At 50.4% G+C, this 25,137-nt stretch overlaps 9 protein-coding genes across 9 annotated transcripts; 5 read left to right on the top strand and 4 right to left on the bottom strand.

Moving 5' to 3' along the window:
- Positions 1 to 376: 376 nt before the first annotated feature.
- BGZ61DRAFT_548715 (uncharacterized protein) lies at positions 377 to 1,267 on the top strand (the record flags this gene model as incomplete). The annotated part of the gene is made up of 2 exons (XM_046255407.1): positions 377 to 592; positions 725 to 1,267. 2 exons carry the CDS (start codon positions 377 to 379, stop codon positions 1,265 to 1,267), a joined length of 759 nt encoding a protein of 252 aa, XP_046102146.1.
- A 760-nt stretch (positions 1,268 to 2,027) lies between these two features.
- BGZ61DRAFT_495252 (uncharacterized protein) lies at positions 2,028 to 5,142 on the top strand (the record flags this gene model as incomplete). The annotated part of the gene is made up of 5 exons (XM_046250851.1): positions 2,028 to 2,425; positions 2,479 to 3,079; positions 3,463 to 3,746; positions 3,801 to 4,052; positions 4,110 to 5,142. 5 exons carry the CDS (start codon positions 2,028 to 2,030, stop codon positions 5,140 to 5,142), a joined length of 2,568 nt encoding a protein of 855 aa, XP_046102145.1.
- A 1,324-nt stretch (positions 5,143 to 6,466) lies between these two features.
- BGZ61DRAFT_423332 (putative cytochrome P450 oxidoreductase OrdA-like protein) lies at positions 6,467 to 8,330 on the top strand (the record flags this gene model as incomplete). The annotated part of the gene is made up of 7 exons (XM_046243559.1): positions 6,467 to 6,602; positions 6,672 to 6,804; positions 6,856 to 7,047; positions 7,109 to 7,260; positions 7,319 to 7,557; positions 7,607 to 7,878; positions 7,931 to 8,330. The coding sequence occupies 7 exons, from the start codon at positions 6,467 to 6,469 to the stop codon at positions 8,328 to 8,330; spliced, it is 1,524 nt and encodes a 507-aa protein (XP_046102144.1).
- Positions 8,331 to 9,632: 1,302 nt separating this feature from the next.
- On the top strand, positions 9,633 to 9,921 carry BGZ61DRAFT_534146 (uncharacterized protein; the record flags this gene model as incomplete). The annotated part of the gene is made up of 2 exons (XM_046254107.1): positions 9,633 to 9,670; positions 9,723 to 9,921. 2 exons carry the CDS (start codon positions 9,633 to 9,635, stop codon positions 9,919 to 9,921), a joined length of 237 nt encoding a protein of 78 aa, XP_046102143.1.
- A 570-nt stretch (positions 9,922 to 10,491) lies between these two features.
- Positions 10,492 to 11,782, bottom strand: BGZ61DRAFT_534145 (uncharacterized protein; the record flags this gene model as incomplete). The annotated part of the gene is made up of 2 exons (XM_046254106.1): positions 10,492 to 11,165; positions 11,218 to 11,782. The coding sequence occupies 2 exons, from the start codon at positions 11,780 to 11,782 to the stop codon at positions 10,492 to 10,494; spliced, it is 1,239 nt and encodes a 412-aa protein (XP_046102142.1).
- A 3,797-nt stretch (positions 11,783 to 15,579) lies between these two features.
- BGZ61DRAFT_495250 (uncharacterized protein) lies at positions 15,580 to 16,605 on the top strand (the record flags this gene model as incomplete). The annotated part of the gene is made up of 4 exons (XM_046250850.1): positions 15,580 to 15,616; positions 15,690 to 15,724; positions 15,787 to 16,086; positions 16,150 to 16,605. 4 exons carry the CDS (start codon positions 15,580 to 15,582, stop codon positions 16,603 to 16,605), a joined length of 828 nt encoding a protein of 275 aa, XP_046102141.1.
- A 729-nt stretch (positions 16,606 to 17,334) lies between these two features.
- On the bottom strand, positions 17,335 to 19,909 carry BGZ61DRAFT_534143 (uncharacterized protein; the record flags this gene model as incomplete). The annotated part of the gene is made up of 7 exons (XM_046254105.1): positions 17,335 to 17,896; positions 17,958 to 18,010; positions 18,070 to 18,391; positions 18,449 to 18,965; positions 19,022 to 19,109; positions 19,223 to 19,340; positions 19,395 to 19,909. The coding sequence occupies 7 exons, from the start codon at positions 19,907 to 19,909 to the stop codon at positions 17,335 to 17,337; spliced, it is 2,175 nt and encodes a 724-aa protein (XP_046102140.1).
- Positions 19,910 to 21,212: 1,303 nt separating this feature from the next.
- BGZ61DRAFT_356070 (NmrA-like family protein) lies at positions 21,213 to 22,219 on the bottom strand (the record flags this gene model as incomplete). Its single annotated transcript, XM_046240766.1, has 2 exons — positions 21,213 to 21,529; positions 21,595 to 22,219. The coding sequence occupies 2 exons, from the start codon at positions 22,217 to 22,219 to the stop codon at positions 21,213 to 21,215; spliced, it is 942 nt and encodes a 313-aa protein (XP_046102139.1).
- A 319-nt stretch (positions 22,220 to 22,538) lies between these two features.
- Positions 22,539 to 24,793, bottom strand: BGZ61DRAFT_454774 (heterokaryon incompatibility protein-domain-containing protein). Its single transcript, XM_046246274.1, has 2 exons — positions 22,908 to 24,793; positions 22,539 to 22,842 (listed from the first exon to the last, which is right to left on the bottom strand). The coding sequence occupies exons 1-2, from the start codon at positions 24,680 to 24,682 to the stop codon at positions 22,758 to 22,760; spliced, it is 1,860 nt and encodes a 619-aa protein (XP_046102138.1). The 5' UTR covers positions 24,683 to 24,793; the 3' UTR covers positions 22,539 to 22,757.
- Positions 24,794 to 25,137: the final 344 nt, after the last annotated feature.

Raw genomic sequence — 25,137 nt, 5'->3', positions numbered from 1 at the left:
ACAAATCCCGACCGACTTTTCATGTGACCAAGGACTGGTCGAGATAAGTGGGAGACCTATAGCTGAGGCCCTGTTGGAGCTTCTCAAGGCCAGTACTGTCTTTGATGGCTACTGCATTCTTGCCTTGCACGGTCTCCGAGCTTTACCACAGCTTAGAAGCCGGCATTATTAGATGGCGTTAGGGTTGCCGAGAAGACGTGGGTTGGGGTTATATCCGACTAGCTCAACACAAACGACATTATCCGGGAGAGACTAACAAAGTCTCGGATGGCTACACTTCTGTTCTTGCTAGATTTTCCACGACGGATTCCGCACCATCTGGGTCATGATTTTGTGGGAGTGAAAGCAATGGCGTGGACTCCAAGTGTCAGACGATATGACCCGGTATGTCTGTCTAACCCTCTGCGCGTGGACCCCCCCTGTTTCCACGGAACGCACGGCCGACGAGGTTCTGGTGCGAGTCTTGACGGCCGGCATTGCTGGCGTCGACAACATGCAGCGTGTGGGCGGCTACCCGGATCCTCGCTGCTCCAAGCCCGGCTTCACACCAGGCTATGAATTTGTCGGCGAAATTGTTCGTCTGGGTCCCTCCGTGACGTCCCAGGACAGCTTCGCCGTGGGGGACCGAGTCGCCTCCATGTGTACGCTCGGCGCCCATGCAACCCACGTCGTCATCTCGTCTGCCGAACTTATACACATCGACAACCAAGACGACCCCATCAAGATGATCGGAACCTGCTCGCCGCAAAAATTCGAATACGTCAAGTCGCTCGGTGTCATTCCCGTTGATCGCTTTGCCCCCGATCTCGTCGACCAGGTCTGCTCCTTGAGCGGCGGCAAGGGTGTAGATGTGGCCTACGACGCTGTCGGAAGCGAGGAGAGCCTGAAGCGAAGCCATCAGGCCACCAAGAAAGATGTTGGCCAAGTCATCTCTATCGGAGTGATGGAGGGGACCCAGGAAAACGGCAACGGGCTCCGTCACACTCCCGAAGAATTATTCCCACTTCTCTTCTCGCGGATGCAGGCCCGGACGAGCTTATTCACCGTCGTGCCGTCCAACGACAAAGAGTCGAAAGCTGTCGTTGTCGACGATTTCCGGGCAATTGTAGCCAAGGTTCGGATGGGGAAATTGAACCCCGAGATTGTGAAGCTGTATCGACTGGACCAAGCTGTGGAGGCGCAGGAGGCTATCATATCTGGCAATAATATCAGGGGCAAGATGGTATACGTTGTAGATGGAGAGTTGGCAGCGAGACAAGATCTCTGAAAAAAAGGGTATTTGATGAGACCGAATCGTAAGCGAATCGGAGGCGGGTCGCTTAGAAGAGCCGCAAGGAGCAGAGCTGGATGCTGTAAATCACAACAATAAATGGACGTAAACTAAGGCCCAATAAGTCCCAAGTAAATTATTGTTCTGCTCAATTACACCCCGTGAGCCGCCCTGAGAACTAGAGTGTAAAATAGGGCCCGCTCTTCAAAACACCATGCTCGTCACGAGGGGAATTGCCAGTTCCCGTCAATGAGGTCTTAGTTAGCCCAGTGAATCGTTGCACCATACACTCCATCCAACCGGATATTGTTTGAGCTGGGGACTCAGGGGCTCTGCAACTCGGATATATATTTGCTCCCTCATGTTCCGTTATATTATGCTAGGGAGCATCTATCTGGGAGGCCGAGATATCAGTTGTATGAGGCGTGCCTGTGGCTGATTGCTTGATTAGGCATAGTTGAGGTAGAATTCCCACTACGTAGATACTTTTCTAAAACGCCTACAGCCTAAGGCAGCAATATACTTCAAAGTCCAGCGCTATTCCAAAAGAGACTCAGCAAAAGCAATTACAGCGTCGCACTATCCTCGTCTCCGGACGCGTTGTTGAGATGCGTTTGGGCAACGCCTCCTTTTTCATTTCAGCCCAATTTCGTCTCTCGATCAGCCGTCTACTATGGCATCAGGAGACACAGCGTCTGGAGCTCCTGTGGTCAAGCTCGAGCAAGACCATGTTCAAACCCAGGTTGAGAGTGGCGACATGAGGATAGACCTCTTGCACGCGCTGCACAGCATCAATACGCCAGCATCTTTTGCATGCTTCGGAGCATTGAAACGAACACCGCCTGCTAGTCTCTTCGTTGAAGGCGTTGGAGACATCGAGATGCCACTGAGCGAGTCTCAGGCGCGTCAAATGATTGCGGCTGCTCGTCAAGCTCCCTACGGCAAAGGAAGCGAGACTCTGGTTGACACCTCAGTTAGGAACACCTGGGAGCTGGACGCGAGCCAGTTCACCTTCAAGAATCCCAGTTGGCCAGGTTATATCCAGAAGATAAGCGCTGCTGTTGGGCAAGATCTCGGTATTAATACCACCATCAAAGCCGAGGTGTACAAAATGCTTCTGTACGAAAAGGGTGCCATGTTCAAGTCGCACACCCAGTAAGAATCCCTTGTCATACACCATGAGCGGAATCTGACCAACTCCATGATAGTACTGAAAAAATCCCTGGCATGTTTGGCAGTCTCGTCATATGTTTTCCGTCGGCGCACCAAGGCGGAGAGGTATTACTCAAGCACAATGGCCAGCAGAAGCTCTTCAAGTCATCCGAGTACACGCAATCTTTCGCGTCCTGGTACTCGGACGTCCATCACGAGGTTCTTCCCGTCACTTCGGGCTATCGCTGGGTCGTCACCTACAACCTCGCCATTGATCCCCAAGAAGCCCGCCCATCGACAGCCCTACTCACACCCGAGACTCGAGTTCTCCGCGAGGTGATGAGCCGTTGGCTTTCCAAGGACGCGCGTTCACGTGAAAATGAGTTCCTCTACCACCGTCTCGACCACGACTACACCGAAGCCAACATTTCACTCAACGCGCTCAAGTCCCAAGATTTAGCTCGGGTCCAGGTGCTGAAAGCTTTGAGCAACGAGTTCCCCGTCGACATCTTCCTTGGACTTCTCGAGAAAGGAGAATCGGGGCCCTGCGAGCGCCACTTTGAATGGGGCAGTTATCGTGGCAGGAGCCGCTATGATCGCTACGACGAGGACGATGAGGACGACGAGGATGAAGGCGTCTTCCATCCTCTTGAGGAAGTCTTTGAATTGACCTATACAGTCAAGACTGTTGTCGACTTGGAAGGTCATCTAGTTATCGAGAATCTTGCCTTGAGTGAAGAGGACATCTTGGAAGAGAACTGTTTCGATGACATTGAAGCTGAAGAGGAATACGAAGGGTATATGGGAAACTCTGGGCCTTCAGCCACACACTGGTATCGTGTCGCGGTAAGAGCATCCACTTCTTTCCTTCATCTCAATCTTCAAGTCACTCACTCACCTACCAGGCCGTCGCCATCGTCCCTCACGACTCGATATCGTCCTTTTTCAATTCCATTGACCCCGATTCCAGCTTGATCAAGCCAAAGAATCACTCCCAGCAACAAGCCCGTTACTTCGCCAGACAGTACGTGCAAACGCAGGCCCCAGAGGTGTACTTTACCGAGTTGGTGAAGCTCTGCAAACAGGCGTGGGTTTATCCACCCCCGAGATCTAACTTCAAATATGACCCGGGGCCATCGATTGACGGCGAGAGCATGCGAGATATCCTCAAGATTGCTCTCCGGCGAGGGGATCATGCTCTTTTCGAAATGGTTGCCGTTCATCATGAGGGTCATTTGCCGCTCGACTTCTTCACCTGGTTGCGAGAGTCGCGAGGGACTAGTAATGGTCTTATCCAAGATCCCCCCGTTGCCGTCTGGAAAGGGTAGGTTCTGGCAGCTAAGAAGACTGAACTCGTCCTTCCGACTAACTGCAGTAGATTGACAGCTGCCATGTTATCCTACCCTCACCTTTCCGACCAGTATTGGGCCATTGTCAACCTGCTGCCCATTACTGGCATCTCGACTCTAGATGCTGCTAAAACGCCCGACTCGCTTTTGGTTTGGATTCGTGAAAGCATCCGCTCTTGCGTCGAGGCCTGCACATCCAAAACCCTTGGCCAAGCTGATGGACTGGCCATGGTTGGCCTCGCACGTTACTTAAAGGACCAAGTTGCCTTTCTCTCAGAAACGTGGGTCCAACTAGATTCTTCGATTGATACTCTTGATCTGATGCTGAAAACTACCAGTGCGTTGCCTATAGTTGAGAAGAAGATTGAGTGTTCATCATTTGTTCTCGCATTTCTCAATGAATTACGAAAGCAATGCAACAATGTAATTCTGCCTACGGATCGAGTAGTTCCGCTTTACCGTGCCGTGGCGAACTTGGTCTATACGTCGATGGATTTCGCCACCTTGAAGAGTGAAGCTGGATTCAAGCTCATCTCAACCAAAAGACCACGCCATTACAATTTAGCCCCACCATCTCGGGATGAGCTACGAACAGTGGTTTCCCATCAGTTACTGGCCGATCACTTTTCTGCGATGATCCAGATAAGCACCGACGCAGATGACCTTGTGCAACCTCTCACCTCCAAGATCATTGCTGCCGTTCCCCGATTCACACCGACCGAGTTGAATCTGCTATGGCTCCCTTTCCTACGCTCTCTTCTCTCCGTCCTCGGCTCCAATCGGGTACCCTTCAGTACTCCATACTACCAACAGCTTTTCCGAACCGTTTCAACCACATACATCACCAAGTATGTAGGCCGTGAACCGAGTCGAGATACAAACCTCGCTAGGCCTAGAGTAAACTGCGACTGTAGAGACTGTGGCCCGCTCAACACCTTTCTCGTCAGCGCCACAGAAAACGTCGCACGCTTCCGCGTCGGCAAGCAACGGCGTCAACACTTGCATCAGAAGCTAGACTCAGCTGACATCGACTGCACACACACGACCCTGAGAGAAGGTTCGCCCCAGACTTTGGTGGTGACCAAGTCATTCAAACACAACGCCGTGGCACGTAAACTTTGGACCTCGCGGCGGGCGGAAGCCTCGGCACTGTTTACCTCGTTTCCTCAGGTTCGGCTCGAGCTTTTGCTGGGCCAGGACTACTCCAAGATTGTCAACATGGAGGAAATCTCGGTGGTGCGACGGCCCCCTGTTTCAGCCGCTGCCTCGCGGTTGACCATGAACCAGGCAAATGCTTCGCTGCCACCAGCCAACATGAAGCGGAAGCTGCCTTCAGATGAGCTTGAAATCATTGATCTCACTAACGACTAGTCTCTAACTATGGGCCTCCTTTTGGAAATGAGTGAATTATGTTGACTTGGGTTCAACATTGGTAAAGTGTACTGTTCGTCATCGATTGTCCTGTACTTGAGTTTGGAGCCGACATAATATACGTGGGTGTTATGTAGAGATCCGCGTGAATGATCGATGGGTTTCATTTTCATGTACATCTGTGGAGTTCCATTATCTGTCGCTCAGTCTAATGGACGCCATTCAAACAATGTGGGTTCTAACGGTAATGGCACCGAAGTTAAGTACAGTGAGTGAAAGCCGATCCACGTGCCCATCATCGACAAGTCCTGGGCACATTGATATAGCTGTGCGAGACAGGTAACTTTCACCGGGCGTTGGATTCCTGGACATCACTAGACACCCAATGTAGCCGCTAGAAAGTTAGGGCTGTCAAGATTTCAGATCAGCTACCTCTTCAAAGCTGTTGATCGTTTTTCAGGAGGCTGTGAGGTCAGAGACACCTACGAGGCGTAGTTTCGGCGATTGAACCACTCTATAAGATATCTGTGCAAGACAAGCTTCGAATGGGATGGTGGGGGCGTGGGTAAACATGAAGCAAGATAGAGGCAATGAGAGGTAATTTTTTAATGAGCATGGGAGCCTTGGCGGAGTCTAAATGTCTCTAGTTGAGTCTTACGGTGACTGGTAGCAGCCATGCCAGTTAGAGTCGCATCAAACGATAACAGGCTCCGCTGTGTGATAGTTTGACAGCTATCCGCTTGTCTACTCATACATAGAATGGTTCACTCCAACATCACGACAGCGCAAGTATTTCCATCCTATACCTCGTCGCCACGGCTGTCTAAAACTGCCGAGCCCCCGCTCCACCTTCCATCTCATGGAATGGATCAGCCGAAAATCTTCGCTACGTCCGGCTGATCTTAACTAAGTCTGGGTATGGATACGGCCGGCTTGAAACTTGGATTACATTATGTGAAGGTCTATTGGCTCCATGGTTCAAGATCTTCAAAGCCTCGGCCATTTAACTTGGTTTGGAAGGTGTCTTTGCAGAATGGAACCAACTATCCCTGAGTCATTGGTTCTAGATTTGAGAAAGCTGGGGGAGTCTAGGAAAATCCACTCCGAGAGCAACCCTAGATTTCAACACGGACTTCACCTGCAACAGACCACGTCAGCGACTAGTCACGCTTGTTGAGGCTAGCACTATAAAACCATATACTTTCCAGGTTGTTCCATGCTGACTGTGAGATGTTCTATTCCACCGTTTCTAACTATGGCGCTTGCAATCACTCTGGCCAGTGTGGCCTCAGCATTGTTATTAGCCATCCTTATCAGAAAATGGATGACTGGAAGCAAAGGAACACAAGCCAATCTGCCACCTGGCCCCAAAGGACTTCCGCTGGTTGGAAATGTACTTGATCTACCGAAACCTGGTGAGCTGGAAGCTCATCATTGGCTCAAGCACAAGGATATTTATGGTGCGTCGCTTTTGAATCACCCGCCTAGATGGAAGTCAAAGGCATCGCTAATCATCCACTCTATTATAGGACCCATTAGTTCAATAACGGTATTTGGCCAACACTTAATCATTATTAATGACGTCAAGATCGCCACGGAACTTCTGGACAAAAGAGCGCTCAAGTACTCAGACAGGCCCACGCAAGTCTTTGCCGCTGACATGTAAGCAACCCTGTTGACGACAGATGAGACAAAATCTGATAATTCTTCAAGGATTGGCTGGGGCGATTCCCTCGCATTCTCCCAATATGGAGATCGTTTCCGAACGTATCGCAAGAACATGAGCCGCATCATTGGCTCCAAGTCGTCTGCAGGGCATTACAACAAACTTCAAGAAGCTGAAGTTGGACATTTCTTACTGCATGTTCTCGAAAACCCGGATGGTCTGGTAGATCACATCAAAAGGTCGGTGAAAACAAGTAAAAAGGTAACAAGTTGTTCCTTACTGATATATGGACCGTCTCAGAGAAACCGGTTCAATCATCTTGGATATAGCCTACGGCTATCGCTCAGAGCCCTTCAAGAATGATCCGCTTATCGACATGGTTGGAAATGTCATGGAGCAATTTGCCGTCGCTGCTGCACCAGGAACGTGGCTCGTGGACATTTTCCCGTTTCGTAAGTCTACCTTTATCTTGGATATTTATGTGTCAACCTCCTTCTAAGAAGCTCGCAGTCAGACATTTGCCAAGATGGCTTCCTGGTACATCGTTCAAGAGAACTGCTGAGACCATGCGCTCCGATCTGCAAAACGTCATCGATATACCCTACGCATTCGTTAAAGACCAACTGTCACAGGGAACACACAACACTTCATTTTTATCGAATCTGCTTGATGCTGGTGATGATTCGGCGGAGGAAAAACTCAGGAACAAGTGGTCAGCGACGGCGCTCTATACCGCAGGTGCTGATACAGTATGTTTTCCATGTTTGTTGCTGTTGATCTACCAGCTCACATTCCCAGACTGTTTCGGCGATTGCTTGTTTTTTCCTTGCGATGACATTGCATCCAGAAGCTCAGCACAAAGCCCAGGCGGAAATAGATCAGGTCGTGGGTAAAAACCGTCTTCCTAACCTATCTGATCGTGACAGCTTGCCATACGTCGATGCCTTGGTTAAAGAAACCCTACGTTGGCACCCCGTTGCTCCTATGGGATTGCCTCATACAAGCTCCCAGGACGATATGATAGACGGTTATGCAATTCCCAAGGGCGCCATGCTACTTCCTAACATTTGGTGGGTTTCAATTTTGAAACTATTGAAGAGTGTCAAAGTTAATGGCAATCAGGCATTTCACACACGATCCGGAGGTCTATCAAGATCCGATGACATTCCGACCCGAACGCTTCCTCGAGACCGAAGGTCTGAACCCAGAGACAGATCCGCACAAATTTGTCTTTGGCTTTGGTCGCCGAATCTGCCCAGGACGTGTTCTCGCGGATCAAGCATTATTCCTCAATGTCTCACAATCACTTGCTGTTTTCAATATTGAGGGGAGTGTGACCAAGAGAGGGAATGCGGTTTCCCAGTTACGGTTTACACCAGGTGTCATCAGCCGCCCGGAGCCGTTCGAGGCTTCCATCACACCGCGATCCTCGCATCACGAAGACCTCATACGCTCGATCGAAAAGACATTTCCGTGGAAGCAAGGAGATGGAGAGCTGTTGAAGACGTTGGAGCGCCGATAAGAAAGTGCTCATGCATAAAGCAACGCGATGATGGAATTTTACATGAGGGAAAATTATTTTCAATGCTTCCAAACCCTCCTAAACATCCTGGAAATTTGCTACGTAAGCCGATGATCCATTTCTTAGCATAAACTCGGTCTTCCGCTTGTCTATCTAGTTCTTATCAACCACGGCTTCCATCTTCATCAGCACTGAAATTCCGGATGCTTTGCCACTGTAGAGTGATGTAAAGGAATCGAGTCTATAAAGCCCGTTAGAATCCGAGTCCCGTTTACAAGGAAACTCTTGGTATATTACTAATAATCTGAAACTCGGGACGAGCTTTGATAACGCGTCATTTTATCTTCCTCCATCCTTTCATCAATTGGCAGTCCTCTTCTTGTTCTGCTGCTCACCTAATCCCCGCATACTCACCATGCTTGCTAACCGTTGGCTCGAGCATCTGATTAAAACACTAGGGAATTAGAAACAACGGCCCTGTTTAATGGTGTCGGAAGTTTTCGATTGTATCCACTGCCGGGAAAGATCCGCGGTTGGCTTCGGCTATTGTGCCTGTCAGGATCAGTCCACTTTCGATCTATCTGCCGAAACAGAAATCCGGGGCTCGTATGATTTAAGGTGATCGCAAGCATGCTTTCGCCTTATCTGGCAGGTACGGTGGACACATAACTTAAAACGCGGGGAAACAGCATCTCGAAATGGAACCGTGACATCAGATTCTTTGCTTTTGTGTACTGATCAGACCGGGGCTGAGCGAGGCGAGAATATCCCGGAAGCCGGCGATTCTGTCCAAGTGGCTATAGATAACACACTGAGATACGCCAGTCCAGACCCGTAAGTGGCGCAGGTGGTGCGGTTGGCACATTCCATCATCACGGGATGGGACTATGAGACACGAGGCATCCAGTTGGATAGCCAGATGGTGGCCAGGATTGACGTGATTAATGTCGGAGAGAGGCATCATGCGAGTAAGTGGCGACTGCAGCGCCTGATGGTCAGATCAGACCGGCTCTTCGGTTCAGGGAGGTCTGGCTGTGATGACGGCTACTGCATGGTGATCATCACGCCACTGGTCATCATAAACATGCGACATGACCAGCCAGGCTTGAAATCACGAGAATCATCAATTCAATGAGAATTATATAATATCTCATCCTCTCCCAGTAGCAAATTTTCATTATTTTCACTACAGCCACAATCACGATTACAATTACAATCACAATCATCGTCGCCGATAAAATCGCTGAGGGTCATCCCTGCATTCATCAAGATCCATACCAACGAGCTCCACACAACATCCAAATGATCCCTGCTACAAGCCCCATCTTAGTCGGCCCCAAGTAAGCATCAACATCACTTCAACCAGCTTCGCCCATGCTAATTAAGTATCAGGGTTCTTCCTGTCCTTCTGGCCGTCGGAGGCGCAACGGCTGCTGGCGGATATGTCCGCAACCAAGGGCGCAATCTCGATCGACGTTACCAATACACCACTGCACAAAGCGCGCCGTCGCGAGCAGCACCAATAGTGGAGAATACTCCTCAGCCTCGATCAAAATCACTCGACTTGGTTCTCGAGTCCATCTTTGTATAGAGAGGCTGGTTTGGGACGGGGAATGACATGTATGACGGAAGCAATGACGAAATGAACTGTACATAACAAGCGGATCCCGGTATGAATGGCTTGCAGCTATTCTTTTTTTTATAACAACTTTTCATAATTTTACCTTCTAATTCTACGTTGCCTGTACCGATACGCACTGTCAGCTACTCGACTTGAAGCGTCTACATGTACCCGCACTCCAGCGCGCGCGAAGTAGACGGTCGATGCTTCGTATTTCCGCCGTAGTCTGAAGTAAGACACAATTTCACTTAACAAACGAGGAGGTTCTCAAGAGGTGACTGGAACGCTCGGGTTGTTGCCGAGGGTATGTAGGGACATTGGTATCTGTACGGCGGCGGCACCAAGATGTGTCCCGGTCGGTCTTTGCTTTTAGAGGTCAAAAGCAGAAGAGCCCTTCCAGCACTCGAGACATGCTCAGATGGGCACCATCAGTCAACTGAGATATAAACCGGCGCTCCAACATCGCGAGTACGGTTGATTTCTTGGCTAGTTCTTACTTCTAACTAGACCCCTGCGCGTTCCACCGCCATCTTTGCCAGCCTAGGAACTGCTGCCCAGTCTCTTGTTCCAGATACGCTTAAGGGCGTTCAAGTTGCCCTTGTTCGCGTTGTACTGTTCCTGGGACAGCCAAATACCCTGGTACTTGAGCCCCTCCTCGGCCGTCGTCGTGTAGTGAGGTTCGAAATGTCGGTCGAAATAAGGTCGGCCAACACCTAGATCGCGAAGTTCCTGCACTCGACGGCGAATGGAGTCCTTGACAAAATTGACCAGCTGCGCACGCTCATGCACGAATGAAGAGCCAGGCAAGGAAAGCAAATCTTTCACCGAGGTTTGGTGTTGAACGAAGTAAGTCACTAGACCTCTGATGAGTCCATCGTGAACGACGTTGGTGCGAAATGCACGAGTTGCTTTCGCGATGCTATTCGGAGCGAAAAGAGAGTACACCGCCGATTCCTGCAGTGATGTTGTACCTAGTGGCGTGACGCCGTTGACCGTCTTGGCTCGTTGTTCAATGTATGTATTCCAGGTATAGAGCTGGCTTCTCCAGCCATACTGGGCGCCGGTGAAGTCAATCGCAAAAGTCTCGCCAGTTTGTAGAGTGATGCGTAGAACACAATGACCAAGGTGTGAGTCGTTAAAACCATGAGTTAGGACAACGACTATTGCTGGATCCTTGATGCAGACTTCTGCCTCTTTGATATCTTTTGTGATTGCTAAAGACCAGTCAGTGATGCAATTGCGCAAGTGTCAGGGAATATAACATACGCTTCAAGAGGATGTTGATGAATGGAATTCCCATAGAAACCACCTCAGAGCAAGTGTTGTCAAAAAGCACAGCTTTCTTGACTGCATCCGTGGCGTTTCCTGGAACGACGTCACCGGGAAACTGCCTCAGAAAAGAGTTCCCCGTCCATGCTCCCTCGCGAGAGTCCCTGTCTTTGAGTGTAAGAAGTACTTTGTCGTTTCTCTCATTGACGAAACAAACACTGGTCGCAAAGGTTTCTTCCTCAAACGTGGTCCAGAGCTCCCTGAAGATCAAAACGGCACGGGAGAGACGGCGACGCGTCTCACAGACGTCCTTGTGAGCCGCGGCATGCTGCGCTCGACAGGATTCGGTGCAATAGAAGACGCGCAGCTGGCCGACGTCGTTCTCAGCACACTGCTCGCACCAAAGAGCCGAGTGAGGCTTGGTGCAGTTGGCGCAGTTCTTGCGACCGAAAGCAGCTTCTTCGGACAGAATCGGGGATCCTGTTGGTTGAGGTGGCTCTCCCGACGCATTTGGTGACGATCCGCCCACCACGAATTCGAATTCCGTGAAGTCGGAGTTCATGGCAGCGGTGAAAGAGAGGCAGAGAAAAGGGGCCTAGTGTGACAAAGAGTATGAATGCAGTCGGTTTTGTGAAGGTGCAGATGTGAGAAAGATGAAGAGGTGAGGAAGATGAAGTGGTGAGGGAGATGAAGAGGCAAGGAAGATGAATATATAGGAAGACGAAGCAGGAAGGTAAGAGTAAGAAGCGAAGAGGCAAGTCATGGAATGTGCCATCCGCAACAATCAGTTTCCCTCTAAGCAACAATAAGTGACTGCAAGCATATTGTCATGTCATGTTTTACACTATGATTGCTGCTTGTTGTTTGTGACCAAACTCTGGCTGTGTTGTGAGCAAACGCCCGCGGGGCAAACAACACAAACGCGAGAAACGACCAATTACATTGATCCGCATTCACGCCAATACGTTTGCAAGCGTGTTTGCGAGCGTGAATACTCCCCTTGTTTGAATATGCGAATGCAAAAAGCAGGAGAGATTTCCGTTTGCTGACGTCCAGGTTTGATCCCGGTACCTAGTCGTTCTAAAAGACAAACGATGTTCAAAACGGACAAATGAGACCACAACGTGAAACAATCCACCAAATCCGAACTGATTGACGATGCTTTGTTGGTTTGGACATGCACCGACTCAGTTGTTTCTTGTTTGTCAATGAGAGATCGATACTTGTTCCAGGCAATCTTGATGCGGGTCAGCAATGATATTTCCCGGGGACGCTCTTTATTCAAGTGAGTAGATCTGTTACCTGACAAATAAAACGTCACTATCTCGTAAAATTTGACAAAGCAGCGATCCCACGGGACACTAGTCGATGGTGAAGCTACATAAAGTAGTCGGGAGAAGCCCGAGACCACTGGCAAGGTTCAAAGCGACGTCACTGGGAGGCAGATGCTCGTCGTGGCTCAAGTTGGTGGTCTGGCATGTCGCCGGTTTCACCATCACTACTCCATGGCCATAGCGGCTCCTTTCTTTCTCTGGCTCCTTTTTCCTCTCATTCAAATGAAATGGTGTATGGAGGAGCTCTTATTGGTTGGTGTCGCAGTGTATGTGAACAATCTAATCATCTCTTGCCTGCGTGGTCCTACTTCTCAGAACATAAGGTATGAAAGGCATCTGGCGTAGGTCTCTGGGCCTAGCCGGGCCACGGAAGATTCAAATAGCTTCAAGCTCTGATCAAAACCCGAAACCCTCCTATGCGGAAGTTATTCAGCCCCATGACTTCGCCCTTTCTATCTAACTCTCATTTAACAAGAACAAAGCTTGGAATGGCGTCCAAGCAACCTGTGGCTGTGGTGGCTTGGAACTACTCGAAGTCCGGAATTGCCCACAAGTCGGTGCCTCCGTAGGTCCAGCGCCTGGCAAACTTCTCATCGGTTGACGAACAGATATGTCAATGCATTTCTGTCCCAAGGTCTCTGTGATGATTGGTGGTGCTGGGTCTGTCTTGTTCTTGCCGCCCTTGTCTGATGATGCATTCCCTGGCTTGGTTGCCTTTGCACATTGGCCAGATCGAGTCTTGGTAGCCTCGACGATTTGCAACAGCTCATTAGATCCCATCGACTCAGCGCTGAACTTGCACATCTCCGATTCTCTATTGCATCGCTGCACAACCCATTGGGCGACAACCTTGTCGATAGAGGCAGCTAGCTCTTCACGCGCCTCCAGGCTACCGAGTGCTGGATTTTTTATTACTTCCGGAATCTGTGGAAGCAGTTCACATAAAACCCGAGTAATATTGGACGCCGGCCGGCAAGGGAAAACTTGATCGCTCTCACGTGTGGGTAAAGCGAATGTTAATGACGAGCCGAATTTAGGTCCACGCACTTGTTTGAACTTCTCCAGCACTGTCTTCCACGGTTTCTTGATAAAACGTTGACCGTATTCATTTCCGCCATCGACTGGCAGAAAGTTCAAAGTAGCCTTGATTGGCGGGGTCTTGAATGAAATCATTTCATCCAGCACTGCGTCGAGAATTCGTCTTTCCAGTTCTTTCGATATCTCCTCAACTCCAGTTTCCCACACTTCAGCCACTTTAGCAGCAGGAAGGGACGGAAAACAACACCCAACTCATTAACTTACCCTAGGGGGAATGCACAGAGAGTCGTTGCACAGGCGTCTTGGCCGGTCAGCCCGAAGCTGCACCAGATTACGCGTATGAGGTCGGATCAGTCTGAGGCTTATGTCTCCTGATAGGGAAGCATCTCATGAGATAGAATATCGGGTCGGTCGCAGGAAGGTTCGCTGGCAAGGCATCAATGGGGCCTGCGGCAGCCCGATATCTGAGGGAGGTCGAAGACGGAAGTTGGACAGGGAACGTAGTGACGGCAAGAAGGCTCAAATAAATCTCTCAAAAATGAAGGCAATCAATTAATAGACTCCCTAGCAGCCTCGAGCCCTTCCGGCCTCTCTGACTTCTAGGAAGAATCTCTGATGAGAATGAAAAGACGATTATTTTCCCCAGTGACGGCACTGACCTCCCCTTTTAACCCCATCTGGGTCACCCTAGAGACATCCCCGCTAGCGACCAGCTAGCCCAAGTGTCCCTAACCGCCTGTCACACCACCCTCTTTTTTGTCATGGCTTGCAGCGCTGGCTTTGGGTCCTCTCGGAGAAGTGGTTTGTTGTTCTCTCGTCTATCCATGACGATGGCATGGCTGGGATTTAACCAAGCTACGACATGGGTCATGACCTGCATCATGATCCGTCCTTCTTCTTTCGTTGTCTTGAGAAGCTTTTGGACATCTGAAATACAATTTCAGGATGCTCACAGATGTGATGATATACACTATGATAGTCATCGCCGTTCATTTCCTCGAGGAAGCCTCTGCGGCGTTGTAGGTCAGTTCCGTGCATATCTTGGACCAAAGAATCGGACTCTTCTAGTTGCCCAGGGTAGAAAAGTTTGGTCACTTCCTTGGCTGAATATCCGGCAGGCAATATGGCGACTAGTTTAGCCCAATCTGTTGCATGTATGCTGTTGGTGGAGTTTTCTGGCAAGTCCTTCAGTGTTTTCAGGACCTGCTCGAATGTTGAAAACCAGTACTAGAGGACACAGATGCGGTAGGTTACCTATACTTCTTGATTGATGGCAAAGGATAGACTCAACACTGTCAATGCCATAGCTAGCCATCCAATCCCAAGTCGAAATGTTGAACGTAGCTCTATCGATCTCTGTCTCACACCAACGTGTGATCATGCATCTCCATCGGTTATTCTTCCAGAGTGTCACGAGTCGATATCTCTCGGCCTGCTGTCGGGTAGAAGTGCCGTCCTGAAGCTCTCGTGGCTGGGTTTGCAGTGCTCGTGGACGCTGTCGTTTTGATGCCGCACCGGCATCTGCATGCTGTTTGTCATGGACTTTGCGCTTCATTCTTAACTATAAGGGATGGAGATGGCTGAGAGGGTCGACAGTGAGGCAAATAAGCTATATCATCGCCAGTTTTGTTATGAGCGGGACTCGAGAGATGGCTTAATTAATAAGCAATATTACACCTCGAACGGTCTATTTAGATCCCGTCCCGTCTTCAACCCCAGGGTCAGAGGTGGGGCTCGGAGTTTTAGCACCGCTAGATCAGGATAATGAATAATATCTACTACTTACCAATCAGTTTGTTATCCAGCACTGGTTGATCGATACGGAGGAATACTTGCACAAGCGAAAGAACAATTCATATAATGACATAACTAACGATGGACTTGACTACAGTGTATTTAATGCCCTCCCCGTGCGGTTCAATGTCATCTCCTACATCCATTGCTTTGCGTTAACGACATTGCACTCAACTGGACACGGAAAATCACAATGACTCCTCTACAGAACGTTGCCATAGCGGGAGTGAGTGAAACGAATGTCTCAATTCCAAACAGACCACCCCTAATACGGATTAAAGGCGTCTGGCAACATTGGCGAAGTGGTGGTCAAGGAGCTTCTAGCCTCTGGCTTCCATGTTACTGCCCTACAAAGGCCATCATCGACTGCGACCTTTCCGAAAGCTTCACGGTCAAAAAGGTCGTCCACGATTCCTTCGATTCTTGGAAGGCAGCTCTTGAGGGTCAAGACGCAATTATATCGTTTCTCACACCACCGGCAACGGAGTATCAAAACCTGGCCGCGGATGCTGCCGTCGCTGCCAACGTGAAACGTTTTATCCCCTCGGAATGGGGCATGAACACAACGATTCTCGACAATACAATCTTTGGCAAACTGCTGTCAGACAAAACAACCACACAAAGCCATTTGGCCAAGCTGTCCAAGGACAACGATTTCTTCTCGTGGACGGGGATTTCTACTGGATTGTGGTTTGACTGGGTAAATTGACATTTTGGAGCCTAGCGAAGGAGTCTTGCAATGTAATACTGACGATTACTGTAGGGTCTGGAAAACCTCTCGCTGGGCTTCGACAAGAAAACCCGCACGGTTGACATCGCCGACTCCGGCAGCGAACATTTCCAGACGACAAACCTCAATACCATCGCCGAAGTCGTAGCTAAGGTCTTGAGAAGCCCTGGCCAGACCGCTGACAGATACATCACCATCGCTTCATTCAATATCTCGCAGAGGGAGATTCTCGCGCTTGCAGAGGAGATATCGGGCCATAAGTGGACAGTTAAGCCCTACAACGTCTATGAGGCCCAGGGAACTGCCGAACAAGCCCTGAGGATCAGAGATTTTGAGAATGCATTTTACCCTTTGCTTCATGGCCGCCTCTTGACGGATGGTGCTAATCTAGCACTCAAGCCGGACCAGAACTTTGTCCAGGATGTTCTGGGCTTCCAGGAAGAAGACCCAACTGATGCTATCAAGGCTTGGCTTGGACATGGACAATAATGTGTTCAATGACGTGCGGCCATAAGTTACGAAAGATTCTACACATTAAATGTGAACGATCTCTTCGCAATAATGCATTTGATCTATCTTCCCGAGGCTAGGGATAGTCATACGTAAAATTTATCAGTCGGAACTCCAACCTCTCCTACATTTTGTAAGAAATGTGACAAGTTGAAAAGCTTGGTATTTGGTCATCGTGGCAGCATTGGGTAACAAATACTTGAATTGTGGATAAAACTGTGTTTTTTTGACCTTGTGCCGGCAACTTGCTCACCTTGAGGGAGCAGACAGAAGTTAGATTAGTAAGAAATGTGAATTATGTACAAAAAGCGATGGTTTCACCTTGGAGCTTGTCATGCGGAGATTCCAGAACCATTGCATGGCATGTTGAAATCGACTCTGTTATAGCAGTCAGTCCATCTTACCCTACATCCTCCAACGAAACTCTTTCAGCTTAGTTTTTGATGGCATTGCAATATATCCGAGAAGTGAATGTCTCGACTCGTTAATCTAGGTCTACTTCTACTGATGAAAAACAACCCAAAGATGTTTGCAGCTAGGTGCTCAAAGCTACCATGGCGATTACGAAGTAATCCAGCCATGCTGTTTTCCGCGACTTCAAACCCGGCTGAACCTGGTTTCATTTAGTCCCGGGTCCCAGCACTCCATCGGGATGCTTTTGAAGCATCCAATCTTGATGATCCATCATCCAACGATCCCCTGAGAGCCCTATTCTCCAATCTTCAGAATCTGGGCCGCCCGCAAAACGGCGTTTGCGCTCCTCTCAACCCACTCTTCAGCCTGTGTCAAGTTCCCTTGGTCCAAACTGTCCTGGATGGCGGGAAATACATCGGCCCCGTAGCCGCTCTCCAGCCCGGGCGCGCTCACCACGTTGTAGTACGAGAACCTCCCAGGTAGCAGGCCCTCGCTTGCAAACCCGCGGCTGAAGTCACGGTACGCAGAGTTGACTGCCGCCAGTAGAGCCGTGTCGTTGAATGTCAGGGCGTTTTCTGCGATGACGGCAATGCGTTCAGCCGCCGCTTCGAAGGCAGCGACTGCGTCATCGAGAGGACTCAGATCTACGCTGTACTCGGGGAACTTTTCCTCAAGCTGTTCTTCAAGATCCACAAAGATGTCGCGGAGCGCGGATCCCGCATTGGGTAAATCCCAGGGGATCAATGCATCATCGGCAATGTGGTACGTGAGAAGTGTTACGAACTGGCCCATGGCAGTATGGAGATGAAATCCTCGGTCCGCGTACTCGGTCATCCAGCGATGAGTGTCGTAAAGGCTGTTGCTGGGCGGTTAGAGTCTGGCACAAGTCTCTCCACACACGGGAAGTGTAAGCTCACCTATGATACATATAGACGGCGTCCTTGGGGCCAGGTCCTCCCGAAATGTCAATCTAGTAGACAATGTTAATCAACTCCCGTGATAACGAGACAAGCTGTTCCGAACACTTACAGAGCTGATGCCGTTGTGGTAAAATGCAGCAAAGTCGCTACCGCTACCAAGTGGGCCAATGACGCCCTCGGTAGCATTATACCACGCATCGTACAGCGTAGGACCAGCGCCATATCCTTCGGGGAAAATGACCTTTTTCATCATCTCAATGGCAATGGTTTGAATCTCTCCAGATCCCACGATTTCTGCTCGGGGCCCAGAAACAGCAGTGTCGACATTGATGTACGCAACCGTCTTGCCAATGAGCTCCGGCAAATGGTCTTCGACCCATTCTGTTGAGCCCATCAAGCCAAACTCTTCGGCATCCCACGAGCCCAGGATACTGCCCACTGTCAGACAAAAACTTGTGAGGGTGGCATGTTGGAATTGAGAGACTCACATGGTTCTCCTGGGTTTCCACCCCTGGTCGAGAAGCTTTCCAAAGGCCTTGGCCATCTCAATGAGGATAGAACCACCAGAAACAGCGTCTGCAGCGCCGCCTGCGGTCCAGCCATCACGGTGGTTTCCAATAATCACGTACTCGTCGGTGCTCGTACCGTTGATGGAAGCCAGGACATTATACGCTGGTTCCAGTCTGGCGTCCATAAAGTTGATGAGGTCCAGTGTGGCTCCCGCCGCAGGGCCGCTGCTATAACTGACGTTTGAGAAAGCTCCTTTGTAGTTGGTGCGATTAGCTTCCTCGGCCGAGATACCGTGCCCATCTAGAGCGTGGAGCAGCTGGAGCCCGTCCCTCGGACTGATGGGGATTGACGGGATCTTGGGGCCATAGGCACTGATGTCTGCTCGTGGAGCATCTTTGGTGGACGCATAGCCTATGGTCGATGGATCGCCAAATGAAAGGGACGCCCATCTCATGCTACCTCTCTGAATGGCAGATGGGTGCCTAGCGGGGCCGTCTAAGTGAGGCCAATGTCAGTGTCCTATGCGCAGACGCCAACAGTACGTTACGAACCTGGGTATGGTAAATAACCGTTTTCCTCCGTCATCTCGCCATCTTCCAGTGGGTCGGTGTACAAGATCGCACCGATCATACTGTTGGCCTGCGCACATGGTGAGCGAGAAAGGAATTACATGGGTCAATGTGCACCGTAGGTCTTGGAATGTGCTGCTCGTAATACTTGGGCGCATGTTTGAAAGTATGAGAGAAACTAACCTCGGCATTCTTGATCTTCACGCCACGGTTGGTGCCGCCATATTGAGCCAGAGCAATCTTTCCTTCTAAGATGACACCGAGATCCAGTAGGCGCTTGAAGTCATCTCGAGTCCCACGCCTAGAAACTCGTTAACCATCTGGAGTCCACGTGAAAAGATGATTCCATACGTACCCAACGTAGACATACTCGGCGGTGATATTTCCGCTACCACTGAGGGCGTGGTATGCCGGCTTTTCATTAGGATTGGACGTTTGGGGGTCGATCTCCAGCGAATCCTCCAACAACTGGGCCGAGTGAGATGAACCGTCAGGGCGATTCAGCGTAAGGGAGCTCTCAATCGGCTCTGTGTACCAGATCCAATACTCGGCAATCCAAGACTCCCAGCCGAGGTCGATCCATTTTTGCTGCGTCCACTCGGCCTGGGATCTGTTGTGACCAGCAAGGCGGTAGCCTGAGGTGTAGTAGAGTGACCAGTCTGAAATGGAGCTGTTGTCAAACGAATTGACGAGGATGGACTCGGTGTCGGTCAGAACAGGGGGAAACTCGACGACATCACGCTTTAGATGACGACTGCGAACTTCTCGACTGTAACGTCTAGCAAGAAGACGTTCCGTCTCTGCCTTGTCGGGCAAGCAAGCATAGGCGCAGGCAGCGGCAACGACACAAGCCGACAGAATCTTGGACATGATGGCCGATTCAGAAGACCCAAGCGCGAAGAATCCTTAGTCCAAGACACTTTCTTCAGGTGCCCTGGATCTGTACGTATTTGTAATCTTGTTTATGTACCACGGCCCTCGGGTTCGTCAAACAGCCCGTCATTCAAATACCTCATAGCGTGCGGGGGTACAGGATCCGCATCCTAGAGTCCTGGTCTCAACGCAGGCAGACGTACAAGGTCTTACACCGCTTGAAGGCAATCCTTAGACTGTATCCTAAAAGGGAATGTCAAATTAGAGTCCCGGCGTGCGGGGAAGATAAGGTGTGGCGTCATATCATCATGGTTTACTTGGCGTATTGTAACCATCTGGCCTCACCTTCCTACTTGGGCCTCCATTTGCGTAACGTTGTCACACTTTGACGTCAGAACAAGGTTTTAGTAAGCTTAAAAGACCATTTTTTTGCTTTCGGACTCCGCAAGTTGAATTCTCCCTCGGTCACTTGATTTACCTACCTGGTGTTCTGAATACTAACGTGTATTTGTAATAGGAAGGCCCGGAAATAGGTAGGTCAGACGACAGCGCAGAGGTGACTGTCAAGGGACGTGCCCAATCGGTCTTTATATGGACACTACTGGCCTGACGATTGAATTCACGACTATCCAGAAGGTGCCCGCAGCGTATAAGCGCTTAGTCTCGTTGGTGGAGGCTCGCGTTTCCCCTGTAGGATCAGGTTAGAGAAGCTGCGGCATTGTTTTCAACGAACTGATCTCTCCTCGGTGTTCCGTCCAGGCTCAACATATTGACCATGGCGTGGCGCCGCTCTCATTCTGTTCAGAATGAAGATGTGACTTCCCACGTCTGCTCTGGTCACTTCCAGTGGGCAGGGATAGTAAGCGATGCTCTGGGGCAATCAGTGACTGCCTCGCCACACTCACCTTGACCACCCACCTAAGATATCATAGGTAGCTTCATCCTCTTCTTCCCTTCTTTAATGGGAGGAAGGGTGAAAAAAGACTCGTTATGGTGTTTGAAGTTTGTGTTGTTGCATTTTGAAGCAACGCCAATACCCAACTCTAAATAACGCTCACCTAGATTCAGAGCATCTTCCTGCCTCTTATGGTCGAGATTACGTTTCGCTCATCAAATTTGCGAATCGTTTGCCTCAGAGGATCACTTTCGACGATGGCAACCGACCCTGGTGGAGATTGGATCGCGTGGAAGATACTATGGGTTTTTTGCTACAAAGGACAGTTGCAAATTTGTACCAACAAACATTATGCATATAAGTTTTTCTTGTGAATGCAATATCTCCTGCCGGATTCTGGTATTCTTACGATTGAAAGACCCCGAACTTTCCAAGTCGTTCCTTGGGCGTCTTAGCAAAGAAATCTCTGACAGTGACTAACTTGACAGCAGGGTAGCGGTCATTGTCCAAAGGTAACGGCAAAGTTGTTTGGCCGTTGATGGAATAGTACGTGTAGAACAGACCCAACCAGGCTGGGGCATTGTCTGGATTCTGGTCCCGTTTCTGATGCATAAGCTTGAACAGATCTTCCAAGCTTCCCAGTCGTTCCAGTCCCGGCTCTTCGCCATAGACGGTCTGGAATTCTGCAGCGATCTCTTTGATATTGACGTGATCGCCACGGACTATACAGTAAATCATTAGCAGGTGCTTTTTAGAGACTTGGGATATGATGTCTGGAAGAACTTACATGAGAACCATCCAACTGCATTATTGTCTACCGCCACCTCTGCGGTGAACTGGGCTGCGTTCCGATATGTTGTGAACTCCCATCGCTCATCTCCCGTGCCCCAGTACTTGAACAGGTTACGCTTGGGATCCCAAATTCCCACCCACGGTCGTTCTAAGAAGCATGCGTTCAACACGTGGACGGCTTTCAACAGTCCAGCGGCTTCCTTATCCTCTAGGTATGCTTGCACAAGCTTCATCGGATCCTTCGGAGGGTGTTGGCCAAGTTCCAGCTTCCGGAAATCCATCGACCAGTCACCGGCAATGTATCTAGGGACGCCCTCAGCGATACAGGCGTCAATGAGTAGTTTCTGGCCGTCAACCATCAGGGAGTTGGGACCGAGATAGCAACAGATGGCTACGTCGGAACCACGTAGGGCATCACGGAGCGCGGCGATGTCGGTAGAGGATGTGGCATAGACGGTGAGACGGGGTTCATCGCGGAGTGACTGGGGGAGCTTGGTAGGCGTTCGGCAGAGCCCATGGATGCGGACATTTGGCTTGGCCAGGAGGTATTCAGCGATGAGCTTGCCGAGACTGCCAGTGATGCCAGCAATGGCGACGGTGGTGACTGCATCGGTGGGCATGGTGTGAGTAGACATGATTAGATTTTACGTTGGAATCGAATACAATCTTTGGCTTTGATACCAGCAGTTGTTCAGGTAAACATAGTGTCTTAAATACGGGCTGGTTCTCTGCTTGAATGAGTTGCTGGACATTAGTAATCAACTAATCACTGGTACTGGCTGACAGGTAGTTATTCCCGCGCTTACTTTGCATAACAGATAGGTAGATTGTACCGGGATGGCGGCCGCGTAACGCCGGGTGACTCATACGCCGAGAGTCGCGTCCGGTTATATCCTGGCTCGGGCTGGGAGGCGCTGCCGCATGGAAGCTTTGCATACTTTCAACTGGTGCATGTGCTTAGCTGGGCTTGTTACTGTCGTTATCTAGCATCTCTTGCTCCCTAGCCTATCTGTCCCCTCTGCTCCTTGGTTCTCTGCAAGCTTGTAAACCCTGCAACTAATTCCCCTGTTGGAAGCCTTCTTCTTCTGGCTGAAAAGGGCTCGTTTACGGCATCTATGAACTTTCCAATGACGCAGGCGCCGCTGATGGTGGTGTTCTTTAAATGAAAGAGAAAGGTTGCCATGAGGACCTTCCCTTGTTGACAGAATCGACCATTTCGCCATCCATGATTCCATGTACAAAACTGACAACCCGACAATATTAGCCCACTGAAGTATATGGTAATGGAAATGAATGCTAAGAGCTTACCATTCTCCAACCATAGTGTAACGATTGTTTGTTGTTGGCCGGACCACGGTAGGGAAGAAAGCGCCTCGCAGGACACAGACTACGTCGCCAGCTTGCGTAGCGGCTGGCCCCAGCCCGAAATGGCCCGTTTTCGTGATGAAGAAGCGTCTGTCGCCAAGTTTCTCAAGAACCGTCTTGGGAGGAGGGGCGTCGACGATGCCTGCCCGCACTTCGGCTTCCTCCTCTGCGGTTGTGGGAGGCATTCCGGCAGCTCCTCGTGGGAGTCTCTTGTCTCTCCGGTCTGGGGCTCCGGCCAGATAGTCTCGATCGGTCAGCAGGAGATCAAAAGTCACGGTTCTCCAAAACGCCTCGAGAACGGAACCTTGGCCTCCGGCGTACTCGTCGTCCCCGTTCAAGACGAGCCTGCGCCATCCGTCGAAGACGGCTTGAAGCTGAGCTTCCCGCCGTTTCCATCCATCGGGAAAACGGGGACAGACGTCACCTAGCTGTTTGACCTCGTCCACTGACGCTCCTTCCATCAGCAAGACGTCGTCGTCGTCGGAGAACTTCGGCCGGGCCCAGCCAGCATCGCCGAACAACGCATTGTACAAAGACCCGAGAACCAAGGACATTCCAATGCCGCTTGTAGCCAGGTTGATGGTCTTGAAAGAGTGCAGGATACCAAAGTCTGGAACCCACGAGGGGAGAGTGGCATCTCGCTGCTGGTCGCAGTCCTGCAGGAGGTGGAGCGGATGCGCGTTACCATACCGCTCGAGCATGGCTTTCATGGCGCTCTTGTAGACGTGCTTCTTAGTCTTACCGTAGTCAATCTCGATGGTCGTTTTCTCCATCGACAGTCCCAGAAGAGCGTATATCACATCTCGAGGGTCCGTTGCCTGTCGAGTGAGCAACTGCGACCAGGCCATTTTCTCGAGATGTATGTCTACGTCGTAGGCCACTCTGTATGAGAGGTCATCGAGACCGCTGGCGGCGGCGTATAGCTTCGACACCCGGGCTGTCATCTCATCAAACACGGCCTCGTCCATAGGCCGTCCCCAGCTCAAGGTGTTGTAGTGAGAGACCTCGAGGGCAAACGCGGCCAATTTGCTGAGATGACTCCACGAGGCGAATTTCGCACCGCATCTCAGGGTTGCCGATTTGGCCAGCACAATCTCTTGGACTGTCCAGACCCTCGTCCACCAGACATTATTCATCAGCTTGACCAGGCCTCCAGCGACGGCGTCATAATTGTCCAACCCATGCCTCATTCCCAACGCTTGGAACACAAGCTTGCGTCGCTCCCACGTCAGACCGTTGTTCTCAACGATCAGCTTTGCCATATCGGGGTCGAGTTTTGACATGCCTTGGATGAAGTCGAGTGCCACGTTAGTGTCGTCATCCCCTTCGCCCAGCCAGACGACAACCTCTGTCGCAGAGGAGTAAATGGCTCCCATTTGCCTCACCTGGTGATTTCGCTCGGCGATGTCCGACTGGTTGATACAGATGGAATCGACCCAGAGCGTCCGCGGCTGATCCGTGAGGCGGAGCTCTTTGAGGGCGCCGTAGAGATTGGTTCGCACCAGCACTTGTTCTGCGTCGACGAGAATGCCGTGGGAGGCATCTTCCTGACCCCAGACGTAGGAGAGGGCCTCATAGGGTCGCTCGTTGATTCGTACCGGTAAAAGATGGCACTCAAGTTGGGCGTCGCGATCAGCGGATGGCTGAATGGACAGAAGCCGGATGCAGCCATCTGGTAGGGCGCTATATCGCTGCACAAGGGTTGCGGACTGGCCCATGGTTGTGATGGCGCTTAGCTCTACGGTAATTGGAATAGAGCTCTGTATTCGAATAGTGAAACGCAAGAGCCAGATCTGATGAATCAACGAGTTTGAGAAGATGGATTAACTGTCTGGGATGGTGGATTGACTGGCGGGTGTGGGGTTACTTAGCCACCTTTGTCTGCCTGCTGCACTGCCCCAGAATGAAGGCGGCTGATTGAACACATGCTGCTGATTGAATGCAAGCTGCACAGGGTGGATGCTCTCATGCGAGGACTCAAGAATCGTGTGATTTTCTTTGCAGTGGTCGTGCATTCTAGAGCTGGCAATGCCATACATAGTAAATTTTATTAAATAATTTGAAACGCTTAGATGACACTAGAGTAGGTACCTCGAGACTGAGCCTGGCGATGCACACGGTAGTCAGGTATACCAACTATATCTCCAGTCTGACCAAGACAACCCTTTGGACT

This window comes from Ilyonectria robusta (genome assembly GCF_021365365.1).
Source record: "Ilyonectria robusta strain PMI_751 chromosome Unknown BGZ61scaffold_14, whole genome shotgun sequence".
NCBI classification, from domain to species: Eukaryota; Fungi; Ascomycota; class Sordariomycetes; order Hypocreales; family Nectriaceae; genus Ilyonectria; species Ilyonectria robusta.
The sequence above is the reverse complement of the archived record's forward strand: the minus strand, read 5'-3'. Positions and strand labels throughout refer to the sequence as shown.